The sequence below is a fragment of the Stenella coeruleoalba genome (assembly GCF_951394435.1).
Source record: "Stenella coeruleoalba genome assembly, chromosome: 5".
Classification (NCBI taxonomy): Eukaryota; Metazoa; Chordata; class Mammalia; order Artiodactyla; family Delphinidae; genus Stenella; species Stenella coeruleoalba.
The window spans coordinates 144,316,704-144,332,148 of record NC_137150.1 but is presented as its reverse complement, the minus strand read 5'-3'; the positions used below and the strand labels follow the sequence as shown (position 1 = coordinate 144,332,148).

At 57.8% G+C, this 15,445-nt stretch overlaps 1 protein-coding gene across 1 annotated transcript in view; it reads right to left on the bottom strand.

The window, feature by feature from the left end:
- Window positions 1–15,445, bottom strand: part of LOC307187415 (pericentrin-like) — a 43,821-nt gene that overhangs the window by 5,412 nt on the left and 22,964 nt on the right. The window contains exons 8-18 of the mRNA XM_079923452.1: window positions 14,389–14,583; window positions 12,413–12,586; window positions 11,625–11,820; window positions 10,367–10,589; window positions 9,926–10,076; window positions 9,043–9,456; window positions 5,599–5,819; window positions 4,713–4,815; window positions 3,834–4,013; window positions 1,723–1,830; window positions 615–847 (exon numbers count right to left, since the gene is read on the bottom strand). Of these exons, the coding sequence (XP_079779578.1) occupies window positions 615–847; window positions 1,723–1,830; window positions 3,834–4,013; window positions 4,713–4,815; window positions 5,599–5,819; window positions 9,043–9,456; window positions 9,926–10,076; window positions 10,367–10,589; window positions 11,625–11,820; window positions 12,413–12,586; window positions 14,389–14,583 (2,198 nt within the window). The remainder of the gene's footprint in view (window positions 1–614; window positions 848–1,722; window positions 1,831–3,833; window positions 4,014–4,712; window positions 4,816–5,598; window positions 5,820–9,042; window positions 9,457–9,925; window positions 10,077–10,366; window positions 10,590–11,624; window positions 11,821–12,412; window positions 12,587–14,388; window positions 14,584–15,445) is intronic.

The window sequence follows — 15,445 nt, the reverse complement described above, 5'->3', positions numbered from 1 at the left end:
CCAGAAAAGGCAGCTCCGTGGGCACCAGAGCAGACACGGTGGCCCAGTTCTTAGTGGGACAAACATTTTTAGAAATACAGCAGATTTTAAAATTATAAAATAAAATAGATTTTCATCACTGTTAATTCTGAAATAGTCAAAATTCCCTATCACACCAGGGAGTCCATCCGTACTCCAAAGTGGCGCCCTGCATGCATAACGGCTGGAGCTGGGCTGGGCCGGGCCGGGCGGACACTTAGGGGTCAGGTGTACCTCCCCGCTGGGGGGCCCACAGCGTGTCCTCCTGTGCACATGGCACCCTTTATGAAACACAAATTTGACTGAAATATAAGAAACTGAAACATGAAGAAGTGAAATGCAGTTTTAAGCTCGATCAGACATGTCTGTCATCATAAGAATACCATTAACGGGAAAGCTTTGTTTTACAATAAAAAGGCAGCCTTAAACCCTTCCATCTTAGAAGGTGCAGTTCTACATAACATGGTTTCCGGAAGACAAGGGTCGTCTATATTTTAAGGCCTCAAATATCATTCACCTTAAAAAAGGGAACAACTGTAGCATTTCAAAGACTAAACGACCCCAAAGCAGACAGGAGGCACGTGCCTCGGCGGTACCTTAGGACAGCGATCACCACCCTGACGGCAGTGCGGAATTTTGTAAAAGGGCGTGCCGCCACCGCTTTCCTATCTGCCTTGGACGGAAATACTCCCAAGTGGGCGATCATGGAGAGCGTTTCTTGTTCAGAGTCCTGGAATCCACCAATCAACAGCAAAAGATACTTCTTTTGATAAATCAGGGCTTTTCTAAAGCTCTCTGCTCTCAGATAACGCAGGTACAATTTTTCCATCTAAAAGAAAAAGAAAAACCAGTGAAACGTAACCACAGGACAAAGTCACCCTTCTCACAAGTCTCCACAGTACACTTGTACCAGGTGCTTTAAAAAGAACCAGCCTTCTTTCCTCAGCCATTTATCACAGCAGTCAGCTCCGCACGACATCTATAACCAGCAACAACCTTGCAGTTCAGAGCTGGATCTTGTTTATCTGACAAAACGCAGAGCACAGATGACCCTTCACCAGCATCAGAGGAGCCCCGCGAGGGCCCAGGAATCGAACCACTAAGCACGGACCAAACTGGGGGCAGGTGGGGGTCCCATCACAGGTCTGCGGGCATCAGGGGTCAGGGAGACCTGAGGTCACAGGCAGAGGTTGGTGTCCATATCCTAATATGGCTTTTCCCTCCAGAGAGACCCACAGCTTGGGCCTCACCATCAGAAGCGCTGACTGAACTGTGGGCTCAAGGCTTTTCCAGGCTGTGGACACTATCATCTGTAATTCAAGCACCAAGACTTTCACTTCTTAACCCAGGATTTTAGAAAGCACCGCGGGAGCCGCACAGAGGATCTCTAGGCAGTGAAAATGCTCTGCATGACGCCGTTGTGGTGGACATTTGTCATCTTACACTTGTCAAACCCACAGAAAGTATGGCCCCAAGAGCAGCCTGCACGTGATGACAACGTGACGCTGCGGGTCTATGGACTGCAACACACGCACCGCCTGGGGGGAGTGGATGCTGGGGCAGAGGATTCGGGAAATCTCTGTACTTTCCCCTCAGTTTGGCTGTGAACCTAAAACTTGCCTAGAAACATAAATCTTAAACAAGTAAGAAGCGGCCACGAGACGGTGTCTGCACACCTAACACCACCCATGGGCTTGGTCTTACCTTGGCATTGCAGGTGCCAGCTTCTGGTGTGGGCAGTGCTGGGTCTGGGTGTCGTGCTGAGCCCAGCGAGCCCATCCTGTCCTGCTTCCACACAGACCTGTCCGACCTCTGCAATGACCACAGACAGCGTGTCTACACAGTTGCTCTCCCAGGAGAGCATCTCAAGAAAAGTGGCTGAGGGCTTCCCTGGTGGTGCAGTGGTTAAGAATCCACCTGCCAGTGCAGGGGACACGGGTTCGAGCCCTGGTCCGGGAAGATCCCACATGTCGCAGAGCAACTAAGCCCGTGCGCCACAACTACTGAGCCTGCACTCTAGAACCCGTGCGCCACAACTACTGAGCCTGTGCTCTAGAGCTCGTGTGCCACAACTACTGAGCCCACGTGCCACCACTACTGAAGCCCGCGCGCCTACAGCCTGTGCTCCGCACCAAGAGAAGCCACCGCAGTGAGAAGCCCACGCACCACAATGAAGAGTAGCCCCCGCTCGCTGCATCTAGAGAAAGCCCGTGCGCAGCAACGAAGACACAACGCAGCCAAAGAAATGAAGGAAGGGAGGGAGGGAGGGAAGGAGGGGAAAAGAAAAGAAAAGAGAAGAAAAGAAAAGAAAAGAAAAGCAATCACGGGCTGAGAGCACAGTGGTGCCCACTCCCAGGACCGAGCCGCCCCCACGCTGTGCCCTCCGGACACGGGTGGGCTGGGGCAGGTGCCGGCCACCTGGGTCCCTCTTCAGCCTCTTCTCAGTGATGTCCCAGTTGTTACGTGATTATTTTGTTACACTCAAGGGTGGTTACTACACACTGTTTACTGAAGTATGATTTACAAAAGGCATATTTTTACTAAAAACAAAACCCTCACATTTGAGAAATCACCCTGAATTCATAGCTTTAAGCCTATTAGACACCCCTGTCCGCCCTGGCCCTAGAAATGCTGCCCCTGGCAGACGCAGACACCCGCTCTGTTCAAGCGCCATCGAGCCACACACCCTGGACACCTCAGGAGGGGCCCACACCGCACAGAGGGGATGTCGTGACCAGGCCACACGTCCCAACACTGGCAGCGTGGCCTGGACACCACACTGTGCTGAGCACCCCAGAGCTCCGGTGTGGACACACGAACAGACGAAGGGCCCCACAGGGAGGGCCAAGGCTGCTGCCCACAGCGGACAGCCAGGACCGCCTGCCGCCGAGGCCAAGGCCAGCTCGGAGCACTCTCGGGGCCACGTGCTCAGCTGTCGCCAAGGCAGCCTGGCTGCGCCGCCCACAACTCAGGGCAGGACTCGGAAGAGGGAGGTGCCGAGCTGGGTGACCTCCCTGCTGGGACAGAAGGAAGGGACCACATTTCCCGGTTCTAACAGAGCCTGGTCTCTCCGGGGAAAAGACACTCTAGCAACAGAAGTCACCCCGACACAAAGGAGAAGACGCTGCAGTCTGTCCACCCTCAGCCTGCCTCTCGCTCGCTCATCACATTTATTTCCTGATTCGTTACCTTCCAGGCGAAGGACAAAGCGTCCCAGGTGATGGAGCTTTAGTCCACCCCGAGCGCCCTCTGAACAAGGAGCCCCCAGGGGAGCAGGCCGTGCTCGGCGCCAACGGCACCTCTTGCCTTTGCAGTCCCTCCCGATGAGGACAGGGCCACGGGTCTGCCAGCAGCTGGGCCCCACGAGCAAAGGAGCCCCCTTAACCCCACAGCGCTTCAGACAGACAAAGTGGAACTGGACAGAACTGAGAAGACGGGTCCCACTCGGGGACACACCACCGCCCTCTGGTAACTGCCAGCGGGACCTGCCCGGCCTTGACAGGGCACCCTGCCCAGGAGCACCAGAAACACCAAGCCCTGCACAAAGAACCTTCCGGAAGAGAAAACACTCGGCACGGATGGTCTCACTGGTGCATCTCAACAAGCATTTCAGGAAGAAATGAATACCAGCTCTACACAATCTCTTCCAGAAAACAGGAGGGAACACGTCCCAGCTCATTTCACAGGGACGAGACCAAAGACAATGACTAAAACCCTCCAGGTTAACATCCCACATGAAGCCAGATACGAAAACATAGCCAAAATATACGCAAACCGAACCCAGCCTGCAGCCGCCGGGGCCCCAGGACGCGTACCCTGCGCGCGCAGCCCTCCTGCGGGGTCCCCGGGGTCCGGGGGCTCCTCTCCAGCCGGGACACGGCCCTGCACAGCTCCGCCCTCTCCCGCGTCACCATGCTGAGCGCTCTGCTCAGGGACTCATTGTCCTTCAGCAGGACGTCCACCAGCTGGACCTGCAGCTCCACCGTCGTCTTCTTCTTGAGGAGAAAACGAGATCAGAAAACGTTTTGTTAAAGGCCGCTATTCGTGGCTTTTACTGTCGCCTGTTTTCAGGGATTGTAACTTTAAACATATTTGGGGTTGGTGGGAAGCTCGCGGGGCTGGGCAGAGTCCATGTATGGGAAGGAGAGAGCAAAGCCATCGGATCGCTTTTCCTCTCGCTCTCCCACGAGACAGACTTTGCACGAAACCGGGTACGGACAGAGGAAGGCTGTCACAAAACATGACCCTCTCCCTGTTCCGACAGCACCGCCGGCAGAGGCAGGACGTGACGGGTGGCGTGGGAAGCGTGCTCATCCCTGAGGGTCCCTCCGAACAGGCGCGTTCCTTCCAGGCCCCAGCGGGCGCAGGACACCGGCAGGGTCAGCTCTCCTGCTGCCTGTGCTGCGTGCTGCTTCCACGACAGACCTCACGACGTCCTGACCCACGGAAGTTTGTCGGGAATTCACAGCAGCAGTCAGGACTCTGAAGCACCCCCGACGCTGCTGACGGGCAGCTCATTTCCAGCCCAGAGCCTCAACACAAGTGCGTGAGCGGCAGAGAGGCCGGGGCGTCGGCCATGGAGCGGGACAGACCAGCGCCCCCATGGGCACGAGGAACAGTGCATTGAGCCAACCATGCGACAGGCCGAGGCCGGAGGCAGGTCCGGCCACAGTGAACAAGAAAGCTGGTCTCACCCGGCAGGAGCTGGACGCGCCCAATTCAGACTTGAGCGTCTCCAGCGTGTGAAGCAAGGACGCCACTGCCTTCTCGTTTGACGACGTCCAATCACTGATGGTCCTGGAGAAGCACACGGACACTCAGAAGGTGCGTGTGGGTCCCAGGCGGCAGGCACTCCGCGCAGCGCCCGGGGAGCCCGGCGGTGACTGTGGCAGCCAGGAGGCGGCAGGGCCTGGAAGTGGGCAGTCTGTGAAGCCCGGAAGCCTCCAGCCACTGAGCGCTGACCACAGACCACGGAGGCTCCCTCAGTGTGTCCACCTCCCCCTGCTGCTCTCTGCTGGGACTCTGAGTCAGCTACTAAAATGCTGTCCCTAAGCAAGACTGCTGCTCCATTAACTAAACCCAATTACAGACAAGAGAGCTGTATGGTCTGAGCTTCCGTGTGCTCAGAAAAGGGCAAATCAACATTGGTTCCCGCCAAACAGCAGGGTCGTGGGTCCTCGACCAGGTGGACGCATCCTGGCCCCATGGGCAGTGGGCCAGGGTGTCAGGCGAGGCAAACGCTGCACAGACACCGGGCACCAGCCCTGCCTTGGGGGACTCGGGTGGGAGGGGGGCTGGCCTTGGGCCAGACCCTCTGGGTGGTGAGCAATGGAAAAGGGACACGGAGAGACCTGATCTGAAAGACACCTGGATTTCCTGTCATATGAGAATGCAAAGACCACAATGCTGTCATCATCTTTCAAGAGAACACTGCCCACGAATTCATCCACACACGTGGGATGAGAAATAGAGTCCGTTTCATGAAAACCTGAACCCGAAATCAAAGACACGCCCCACTCAGAATTTTTCTCAACATCAAAGGTGCTGGGCATATGGCCGGGGCAGTCCCGAGAGACTTGCCTGTCCACTGTCTGGTTGATGAAGCTGGTCAGAAGCCCCGCAGCACAGAGCAGCTGCTGCCGCACCTTCTCTAGGCCCCGCTGCTGCTCCTGGGGGCGCGCGGGCTCCGACTCTGGCTCCGGGCGGGGGCGCGCGGCCTCCCTCGCCTGCAGCTCCCTCACCGTCCGCTGGAGCTGCAGGATCTTGTGCTCATCCCGCTGGCGCTGCAGCTCTAACTCTCGCTGTCAGCAACGGCGAAAAACAGAAGCGAGCCTCACACACGGTCCGGGGTGGAGACCAGGGCCAGGAGCTCAGCACAGGGGCCGCCCAGTCCGGCCCCGAGCCCCGACCGACCAACCCCCAACACGCTCCACACGGGTGCTCCAGGCGCGATGCGGAGTCAGGGTCCCCCCACTCCGGGGACCCGGGACAGGACCCGGGATGGGATGAGCCACAGCCCGAGCCCGGCCCCCCACCTCAGTACGCATGCGGGCACTGAGTGGGTGCTCAACACCGAGAAGGCGGGCCTGAGTCTCAGAGGCCCTGTGCCCCCCATTCGCGATCCCCGTCCTTCACTGCGGAGATGGCAGGGGACCCAGCCGGCCAGGCCACTCCCTGCCCCACACCCAGGACCCAAGTCTCCACAGGGAGACAGCAGACCACCGACAGAAACTGTAAATAATATTTATCTCCACGTGCTGAGAAGTTCAGGGAGCGACGGGGTCTCGGAGAGCATGGGGGCTGACCCCAGGGGATGACGCCTGGGGAGGGGGGATCCAGGGAAACAAAGATGGCCAGGCCGGGCAGGGCGGAACCAGACAGGGCAGGGAGGGCACGGGCCTGGCCCAGCCGCTCCTCAGGCCGGCACACGGACCAGGCCTGCTTCCCACCCAGCGCCTCCCGCCCTTGCCCAGCATCACCCCCATTCAGTGCTCGAGCCTCCTCAGGAAACTGTGATCCTTTTTGATCTATTTTCCAGATGAGGAAAGTAACAAAACCAAGAGACCCACTGGTTTATTTTGTTTAAAAAAGATGAAATTGGCCCTGAAATAACTATCAGAGGCCTGGGCCACTACGGCCAGAAAAAGACCCCATAACCCAGATCAAGTTAATTACCTACAGTAAAAATGACACCAAAAGGACAACATACTTAAGAAAGAAAAATACATATCAAGGTGCATCATGAGGGACAGTTACCAATTTGACTTGGAAAACACTTTGTTTGTATTTTTTTTAAGCAATTACATTTTTACAAACCAAAAACAAACTAAAAAAAAAAAAAAGAAAGAAAAACAAAAGAAAAAAAACCCAAATTAAATAAAAAGGTTTGGCAGAAGACTCTGGATAAGGTTTGGGAAGCCCCTTGAGAAGCACACGAAGACAACAAACCTCTCTCCCCCCACACGCACAAAAAACCTGGAACACGCTCTGGGGGTCCCGAGTGACCAAGGCCCACCCAGGGCCGTTACTCTAGCCGCCTCCGTCAGGAAACCCCCGGCCTCTGCCACAGCCCCAAACGATTCCTCCACTTCCACGATCTCTAGTGATGAAACACGACTGCATTCCAGGCTGTTTAACCCCACAAAAAACAAGAATCGTTACACACACAACACGTGTGAGCCTTGAAAACCCCATGGCAGGAACCAGACACAGAAGAAGGCCACATACCGTGTGATTCCACGGACACAACACGACCAGAAGAGGCAAATCCAGAGATGGAAAGTAGACCAGTGGGTGCCAGGGGCTGGGTCCCCGCTAACAGGCCCAGGGGTCCCTTGTGGGTGATGAACATGTTCTAAAATTGATTGCAGTGATATCAGGCTGCACAACTTTTGAATATACTGAAAACCGCTGAATTGTGCAATTTAAATTGGTGAACTCAGTAGCATGTGAATGATATCTCACTGATATTTATTGCTTGACGATTTCATGGCAGCCTAACCATTAAAAAGACCAGGCCATTGGTTTTCCTTGTGCATTTTAAGAGCTTTTTATACTTTCCTAAAACCCCCAAAAAGAAATAATAAAGGTAATATTTTTGAAGTTCTAAAAAATATTTTTAAAGAGAGCAAAATAAAGGTCAATCCATGAGAAAACACGGGATACTAATTTCCTCAGAAACAAATGCTTTGGTCAATGTATAATGTATCTAAAATTAAGACCCATCCAAACAGTAAAGGAGGGAACACTTCCCAGCCCATCCTGCAAGGCCAAGATCTTCCTGATAGCAAAAACAAAAGCACCACAAGAAAAGAAAACTGCAGAACATCTCTCTCACAAATATAAACGCAAAATCCTTAACAAAATACTAGCAAACTGAATCCAACACTATTCAAAAAAGAATTCTACACCAAATTCAAGTGGGATGCATCCCAAGAGTGCTAGGATGACTGAATATATGAGAATCAATGTCCTATATCATATCAAGAGAAGGACAAAACCCATAAATCTGAAAAGACACAGAAAAAGAAAATCCAATACTCTCTCATGATTAAAAATAAAAAAGATCGAATAAACTAAAAATAGAAGGGAATTTCCTCCGCTACGGGGTATCTACAAAAATGGCACGACTACCATCATACTCAGCAGTAAAAGACTGACTGCTCCCTCAAGATCAAGAACCAGGCTGGACGCCTGCCCCACACGCTGTGGGTTCTGGCCAGGGCAGTCAGGCAAGGAGAAGAGACAAAGGCGTCCAGGTTGGACAGGAACAAGTAAAACTATGTCTATTTGCAGAAAACATGATCTTCTATATGGAAAATCCCAAAGAATCCATTAAAAATATTGGAACTAATAATAAATCAGTTCAGCAAGGTTACAGGACGTAAGATCAAGGTGGGAAAATCACCCACACTGCCACACATTCGCAACAACCCGAAAACGGAAATAAAAAATAATTCCATTTACAACAGCATAAAAAAAATAATATTTAGGAACAAATTTAACAAAAGAAACGCAAAGCTTATCACCTGAAAGTGACAAAACGTTATTGAAAGAAACTAAGGAGCTAAACAGACAGAGAGCCCTTCCGATTTCATGGATGGGAAGACCTAGCATTGTTAAGGAGACAACACGCCCCAAAGCGATCTACAGACTCAGTGTGATTCCTACCAAGATCCCAAGGGCCTTCACGCAGAAGCGGAAAAGCCGATCCTCAGACGTACACGGAACCGCAAGGGGCCCCGAGGATCCAAAACCACCTTGGGAAAGAACAAGGTCGGAGGACACGCGCTTCCCGACTTCCAGCCGCCGCGCTGACCAAACCAAGGGGCAGCCCGGAGCCAGGACAGGCCCTCCGGCCGTGGCAGGCTCGCCAACGTCTCCCTGTCTGTCTGCCACCTGCTCCGCTTCTCCGTGTCCGCTCGGCTCGGCCTCGGCTGCACTGCCGTCCTGGCGTCCTGGCTGCTCTAAACTCCCCCACGCTCTCGGCGGAGTCTCCACGGGAGGCCTCGGCGCCGCACTCACCTCCTGCTCCCTCTCCACGTCCTGGCGGTGCACGTGGGCCTCAGCCTCCAGGGCTCGCTGCCGCGCGGCCTCCAGCGCCACCTCCAGCTCCAGCACGCGGGCCTCGCAGCCCCTGAGCTTCTGCAGCAGAGCCGGCTGCGCCTGCTTGTCCTGTGGCCGCCGGCTCAGCCGCTCCGTGAGCAGGCGCTCGTGCTGCAGGGCCTCAGACAGCTCGCGGGAGCGGCCCTGCTCGGCCTCCAGGCTCCGCTGCAGCTCCGAGAGGCGGCCACGCTCCTGCGCCAGCAGCGCCTCGCAGCGCGAGGCCTCGATCTGCAGCTCCTTCCGGAGGTTGTCCTTGGCCGTCTGCTCGTGTTTTAGCGCCACGCACAGCTGGTTACTCTGAGCGCACTGCTTCTCCAAAGACGCCCTTAACTCCTGCATCGGGGAAAAGCGAGACGAGGCCAGAGCATCTAAACAGCTCCCGCAGCTAGAGCTTCTGACGTTATACTTTGGGTAGAAGGAGGGCGAGCAATAACCCCTCTTCTCGTGGCTCCGCCGGCCTCCCTCGGGGATGAGGCGCTGTTCTGAGCACAGTGCAACGTCCCAGGTTCACCTCCCTCCCTGAATCAGGGGCTCCAGTGCTGCTGAAGGGCGGGCCCTCGACCCTCTCACGGTGCTCGGCTCAGCCAGGCCTACGGGTGGCCTCAGCGCGGCCACACGGCTGCCGCACAGGGCACCGGCCCGAGGCCTCCCCTGTGCACAGGCGGGGCCCCCACGCAGCTCTCAGGCTGCACTGCCCTCACGGAAGCGAATGCCCGGAGGCGGGGGCTGCACGTGCAGGGACCCTCTGAGCCCTGAAGGTGTAGCCCTGGCCCCTGGGCACAGTCGCGGCCGCGCACGTCACCTCCAGGGTCCTGGCGCTCTGGCCCTCCTTCTGCAGGCACTGCAGCCGCTCCTCCTCCAGCCGGCTCTGCAGGGCCCGCTCCTTGGTGCGCTCGGCCTCCAGCTGCTGCAGCGCAGCCTGCAGGTCATCCTCCTTACTGTCCAGCACTGACCTGTGTGGGCCACAGGCTCTCAAGGGGACGCCGGCCAGCACCCAGGCTCCCAGGGCTCCCAGGGCAGGGAGGGCAGGCGCTGCAGTGTGCGTGGCCCCCCACGAGCCTGCGGGAGCAGAGGCTCCTCCCCAACACCCATCACGATAGCCTGGCAAACCACGGCTTCGGACGGCATCTTTCACTTCAAGGCCAAGAACGTGGCAGGGGCCACGTGACTTCCAGCATTATTCGGCCAGAAGCCTGAGGGCAGGACGGGGCTAGAAGGTGGAGCCTTGCCAGTGGGGCCGCACCTCAGCTGAAGGACCTCCTTCTGCACCTCGTCGAGGGACTTCAGCAGCCGCTCCTTGTCCTGTCTACACTCGCAGAGCTCAGATTTCAGATCTCTGACTGTGTTCTGTTCCACCACCAGCAGCTTCCGGACGTTATTTGCTTTCTCTTGCTCTTCATTCAGGGTTTTCTGCAGGTCGCTTACTATACATTTTTCCTGCTCAACCTTATACGCCAATAACTCAACTAAGAAGAAGATGAAATGAATTAAAATAGCATTATTCACGAGTCCAAAGTGAGCCGCACGTATGATTTAACAAATCAGTAACAAACCAGCAAAGGAAGGGAATGTGTTCACTCTGGGGGGACAGGAAGCTTCTATGACCCAGAAGCCACTGTTTCTGATGGAACCCAGATACTCGGGACACATGCCTTCTGCTCACACCCTGCCAGCCTTGCCCTCGTGGCCAGTGAGCATCCAGAGAGACACACGGGCAGAGAGCGGCGGGACCACCCAGCCGTGCAGGCCATGCGACGCAACGGGGTTCCGGGGTTAGGGGGGCACACGCCCTCTCGACCCCTGCGATGTTCAGGCCCGGGGTCTCCCAAGGGCAAGGCTGGAGCTGGGCCGAGACAGACCTCCATGGAGCCCACCCAGCCCGGGCAGCTTCGTGGAGAACCCGCCCAGAACTAGAAGCACACACACCCACTCCTCCAGGAACCGAAACCAGAAGAAAGAAAACCGCGGACCAGGACCCTCGTGAACACAGATGCAAAATGCGAGCGAGGCCGGCCCGGAAGTGCCCAGTGTGAGGCAGCACGCCGAGGCTGGGGATCGAAGGCAGGCTGCCCCACGGGACGGAGCCCAGGCCTCACTCAGCACTCAGCGCATCCCCAGGGCAAGTGGCAAGAACAGGAGGAGAGGAGATGGGGAAGAAAAGATAAGATAAAGTGTTCTCTCCCTGCAGGTGACATGAGTGTCTGCGTAAAAATCCCGGAGTTTAAATCAAACTCAGAAACCTGCCACAGGCCGCTTCAGCCTCTCGCGAGCCCCAGTGACCCTCACGGACGTGGGCCTGCGGCGCCCAGCACGCTGGCGCCAACGCGGCCCCCACCAGCTGCTCACCGGGATGCTAGGCAAGGCCTCCACCCTGACTGGCACACGTTCTGCACTCGATGGCCTGGGGAGTCAGCGAGGGGCTCGCTGACCTGCCTGCCACCTCCTGACAGGTGAGTGTCAGGATCCACGTTTCGGGGACGCAGCCGAGAGGCCATACCCACCCTGCCTCCGCAGCTGGTGCTCCTGGCGGCTCCCGCGGGCCTCCGCACTGGTCAGTGCCACGCACAGCTGCTGCAGCTTCTCCTGGTTCTGCAGGTGCGTCATCCGCAGCTGGGCGCGCAAAGCCTGGATCTCGGACATCAGGCTGCTCCTGTCCGACAGGCGAAGGTGCTCCAAGGACCTCTCCTGCAGGTCCCCCTGCAGATGGGGTGGCAGGGGATCAGGGCAGGGGGACATAAGACACGGCAGAAGAAGGGGGTCCTGAGGGCTGGTGTGCCAGGCAAGAGCAGCTCCCGGCGTCGCTGCCACAGGAGGACGCAGGGGACAACCGTGCGGCATGAACGCGGGCACAGTGGCCCTGGGACCCTCAGATTGCACGCAGCTCTGCCCCCAGCACCTTGGTCTCGCTTGCTGGGCCCAGTCGACGCTCGTCGCGCACCCTGCCCTCTCTTACGAGGGAACTGGTGGGAAGCAGGCTCCCACAGCCCTCGCGGTGTCGACCCTCCAAGCCTGGGCTCAGCGCTCACAGCCTGGAGCTGGGCCGCCTAGAAAGGCTCTTTTGCTTTCAAGGAAAGGCCAGTTATTTCCAGAACAGAGTGAGATCCTGAAGGAAGATAAGTGCACAGAGTTTTCCACTTCACGGAATTCACGCATAAAAACACAGTGTTATCTGTGGACTGCAGCAGGATCTGCTGCTCAGTCACTGCCTGGCTCTAAGGTCAGGCGAAACACGTTCCCTCACCCTCTGTGTCAGGGTGGGCTCCGGGGGGAAGCCAAGGCATGAGCTCACCTGCTCCTGGACCACCTTCTCCAGCCTCTCCAACAGGGAGCCGCAGCCCCCAGGGCCTGAGCCACAGGGCCGGGGCCACAGCTCGACTCTCAGTATCTCCCGCTCCTTTTCAAAGGCCTCTTGCACGATCCGCAGAAATTCCCTTCTCCAGTCGAGGCCCACATTGGAAGGTTCCTAAAATATCAAAACAAAGAGCCCGTGTCCCTATAAACACATCCTGCAGGTTCAAACAGAACCCACCCCGACTTATGAGGACACACAGACGCCCATGACCGCCTAGGGGCACGAGGAGCCAGCTCTGGGCAGAGAACCCCCCCAACACGACAGGGAGGTAAGACAGAGTAAATGTCAGCAAGCAAACCTCCCTTCCGGCCGCTGCACATGAGCCCCGGGTCCAGGGGAGGCCAGGTCTGCGTGGCGGAGACAGTGTGTGTGCGCGTGTGCCTGCGCGTGTGCATGTGTGGAGCATGTGCATGTGTGTGTGTAGGGGCGGGGGGCATGTGTGTGCAGGGGTGGGGATGTGTGTGTGTGTGTGCATGGGCAGGGCGTGTGCGTGTGTGTGACGGGCGGGGGGCGTGTGTGTGTGTGTGCAGGGGCGGGGGTGTGCACGGGTGTGCATGTGCGTGGGGGCGAGGGCGGCGTGTGTGTGCGTACGTGTGTGTGTATGCAGGGGCGGGTGTGTGTGTGCATGTGCGTGTGTGTGTGAGGGGCGGGGGGCATGTGTGTGTGTGTGTGTGTGAGGGGCGGGTGTGGGGGGGGCTGGGGGCGTGTGTGTACAGGGGTGGGGGCGTGTGCGTGTGTGCAGGGGTGGGGGTTCGCACGTGTGTGCATGTGTGTGCAGGGGCGGGGTGCGTGTGCGTGGGTGGGGTGTGTGTGTGCAGGGGTGGGGGGCGTGTGCGCGTGTGCAGAGGTGGAGTTTGCACGTGTGTGTGTGCGTGTGTGTGCAGGGGTGGGGTGTGTGCGTGTGTGCAGGGGTGGGGTGTGTGCGTGTGTGCAAGGGCGGGTGTGTGCATGTGTGCAGGGGTGGGGGGTTTGCATGTGTGTGTGTGCAGGGGCGGGGTGCGTGTGCATGTGTGCAGGGGTGGGGTGTGTGCGTGTGTATGCAAGGGTGGGGTGCGTGTGCGTGCAGGGGTGTGTGTGTGCATGTGCGTGTGTGAGGGGCAGGGGGCGTGTGTGTGCATGTGTCTGCAAGGGTGGGGGCGTGTGTGTGTGTGCAGGAGTGGGGGTTTGCATGTGTGTGTGCATGTGTGTGTGCAGGGGTGGGGTGTGTGCATGCGTGTGCAGGGGTGGGGTGTGTGCATGTGTGCGCAAGGGCGGGGTGCGTGTGTGTGTGCAGGGGTGGGGTGCGTGTGCGTGTGTGCGGGGGTAGGGTTTGCACGTGTGTGTGAGGGGCATGTGTGTGTGCAAGGGTGGGGGCGTGTGCATGGGTGGGGTGTGTGCATGTGTGTGCAGGGGCGGGGTGCGTGTGCATGTGTGTGTGCCGGGTTAGGGTTAATGTCCATGCAGGGGGCGGTGTCTATACGGGTTACAGTTAGGGTTAGTGTCCACGCAGGGGGCAGTGTCTATACGGGCCACACACGGGCTGGCTGCCTCCTGGCCACCTGCTTGGGCCCACCTGCCCCCTTCCCTAAAGTTGGGGGTCTGCCCACTGCTCCGTCCACACTCCATGGCCGGCTGGCTTCCTTGCACACGGTTCAGCATCTGGCCCTCACCTCCAGGTTGCCCCTCGGCCCGGCCCCCATACCCATCTCTCCATCCAGAGCCTCCCTGCAGGGCTCCAGCCGGCCCCTTCCCCGCAGCCTCTCCTGGAGGCTGGAGCCCAGGGAACGCGAGTGGGAGGGTGGCTGACCAGGCATGGCCTCCCTGCCTGCCGCTGACCCGCCTCTTGCTCCTCTACTCCCACTTCTGGGGCCAAGAAAAGCCCTCAACCAGGTCCATGCCCACTGCTTCTCTTCTGTATCTAGAAGGCCTGTTACCTTCTCCCCCTTTGGGGGTCCTGGGGTGGGATGCTCCCTGGGAGCTGGTGCTGCCTCCAGCAGGCCCTGGCCCCCCGTCGTGAGGCACCCGAGGGGGGCGCTGGGCTCGCCCCTGCTCAGCATGCTCGGGGGTCCACGGTACTCGGACAGGGCCAGGATGTGGTGGCTCTCGTCACACACCATCTGCAGCAAAGCCTGAAACGGACAAACATTTCAGAGAGAAGGAGAAGCAGCTTGAAACCTCTCACCGTCACTGCCCCGCTGTCACCCACCAAGGCTCACCAGGCCGCCCCCACGGCCTTTGCACCAGAGACCAGAGCTGCTGCTCTGACCGTGAGGTTCTCAAACCTTCCTCCCCGTAGCTGCCACAGACAAGTAAACCAGCTTTGAACGAGTGAACTTCTGGGCAAGCTGCTCCAGCAAAGGCCCCACAACCCAGCCATCCCGCCTGCGCCCTCACAGAAGATGCTCAGCTCAGGGAAATCTACAGCCAAGTCAGCAAGACGCCAGGCACCTCCCCGGCCCTCCCGGGACCACAGCGCCCCACCAGGAGGGAGACCCGAGAACTGCACAGGAACACCTCAGGGGAAAGGCACCTGCGGATGGTACCAGGCCAGCTCCTGGCCACTGCAGCCCTCTCACGCCCCTGGGGGCGCCCAGAATATGTGAACACAGGAAGGGGTCTTCCACCCCCCCAGGATTTGGAGTGGTAGTTACAGAGTGATGGGACATGGGACCTGGGACGTGCACGCCAGCCTTCTGTGCTGCCCACGGAGGCTGAGAGAGGAAGGTGCACCCCACCCAGGGCCACCCTTCTGGATGGCTGGTGCTACGGCCAATGCAGGGCACAAGCGACTGTGACCGTCCTCACACTGCGTGTCAACACAGGTTCCCGCAAGGGGCACGTTAGGGAAACAGAAAAACAGCAACGAAGAGGCCTGTGACAAAGAATGACTGGTTACTTAACTAGAAACAGGTCTTCCTCTAACTCTAATGACGTGACCAAAACCGTGGAACAGTAACATACAAGCGCTAGACGCCAAACTGTGTACTGTGT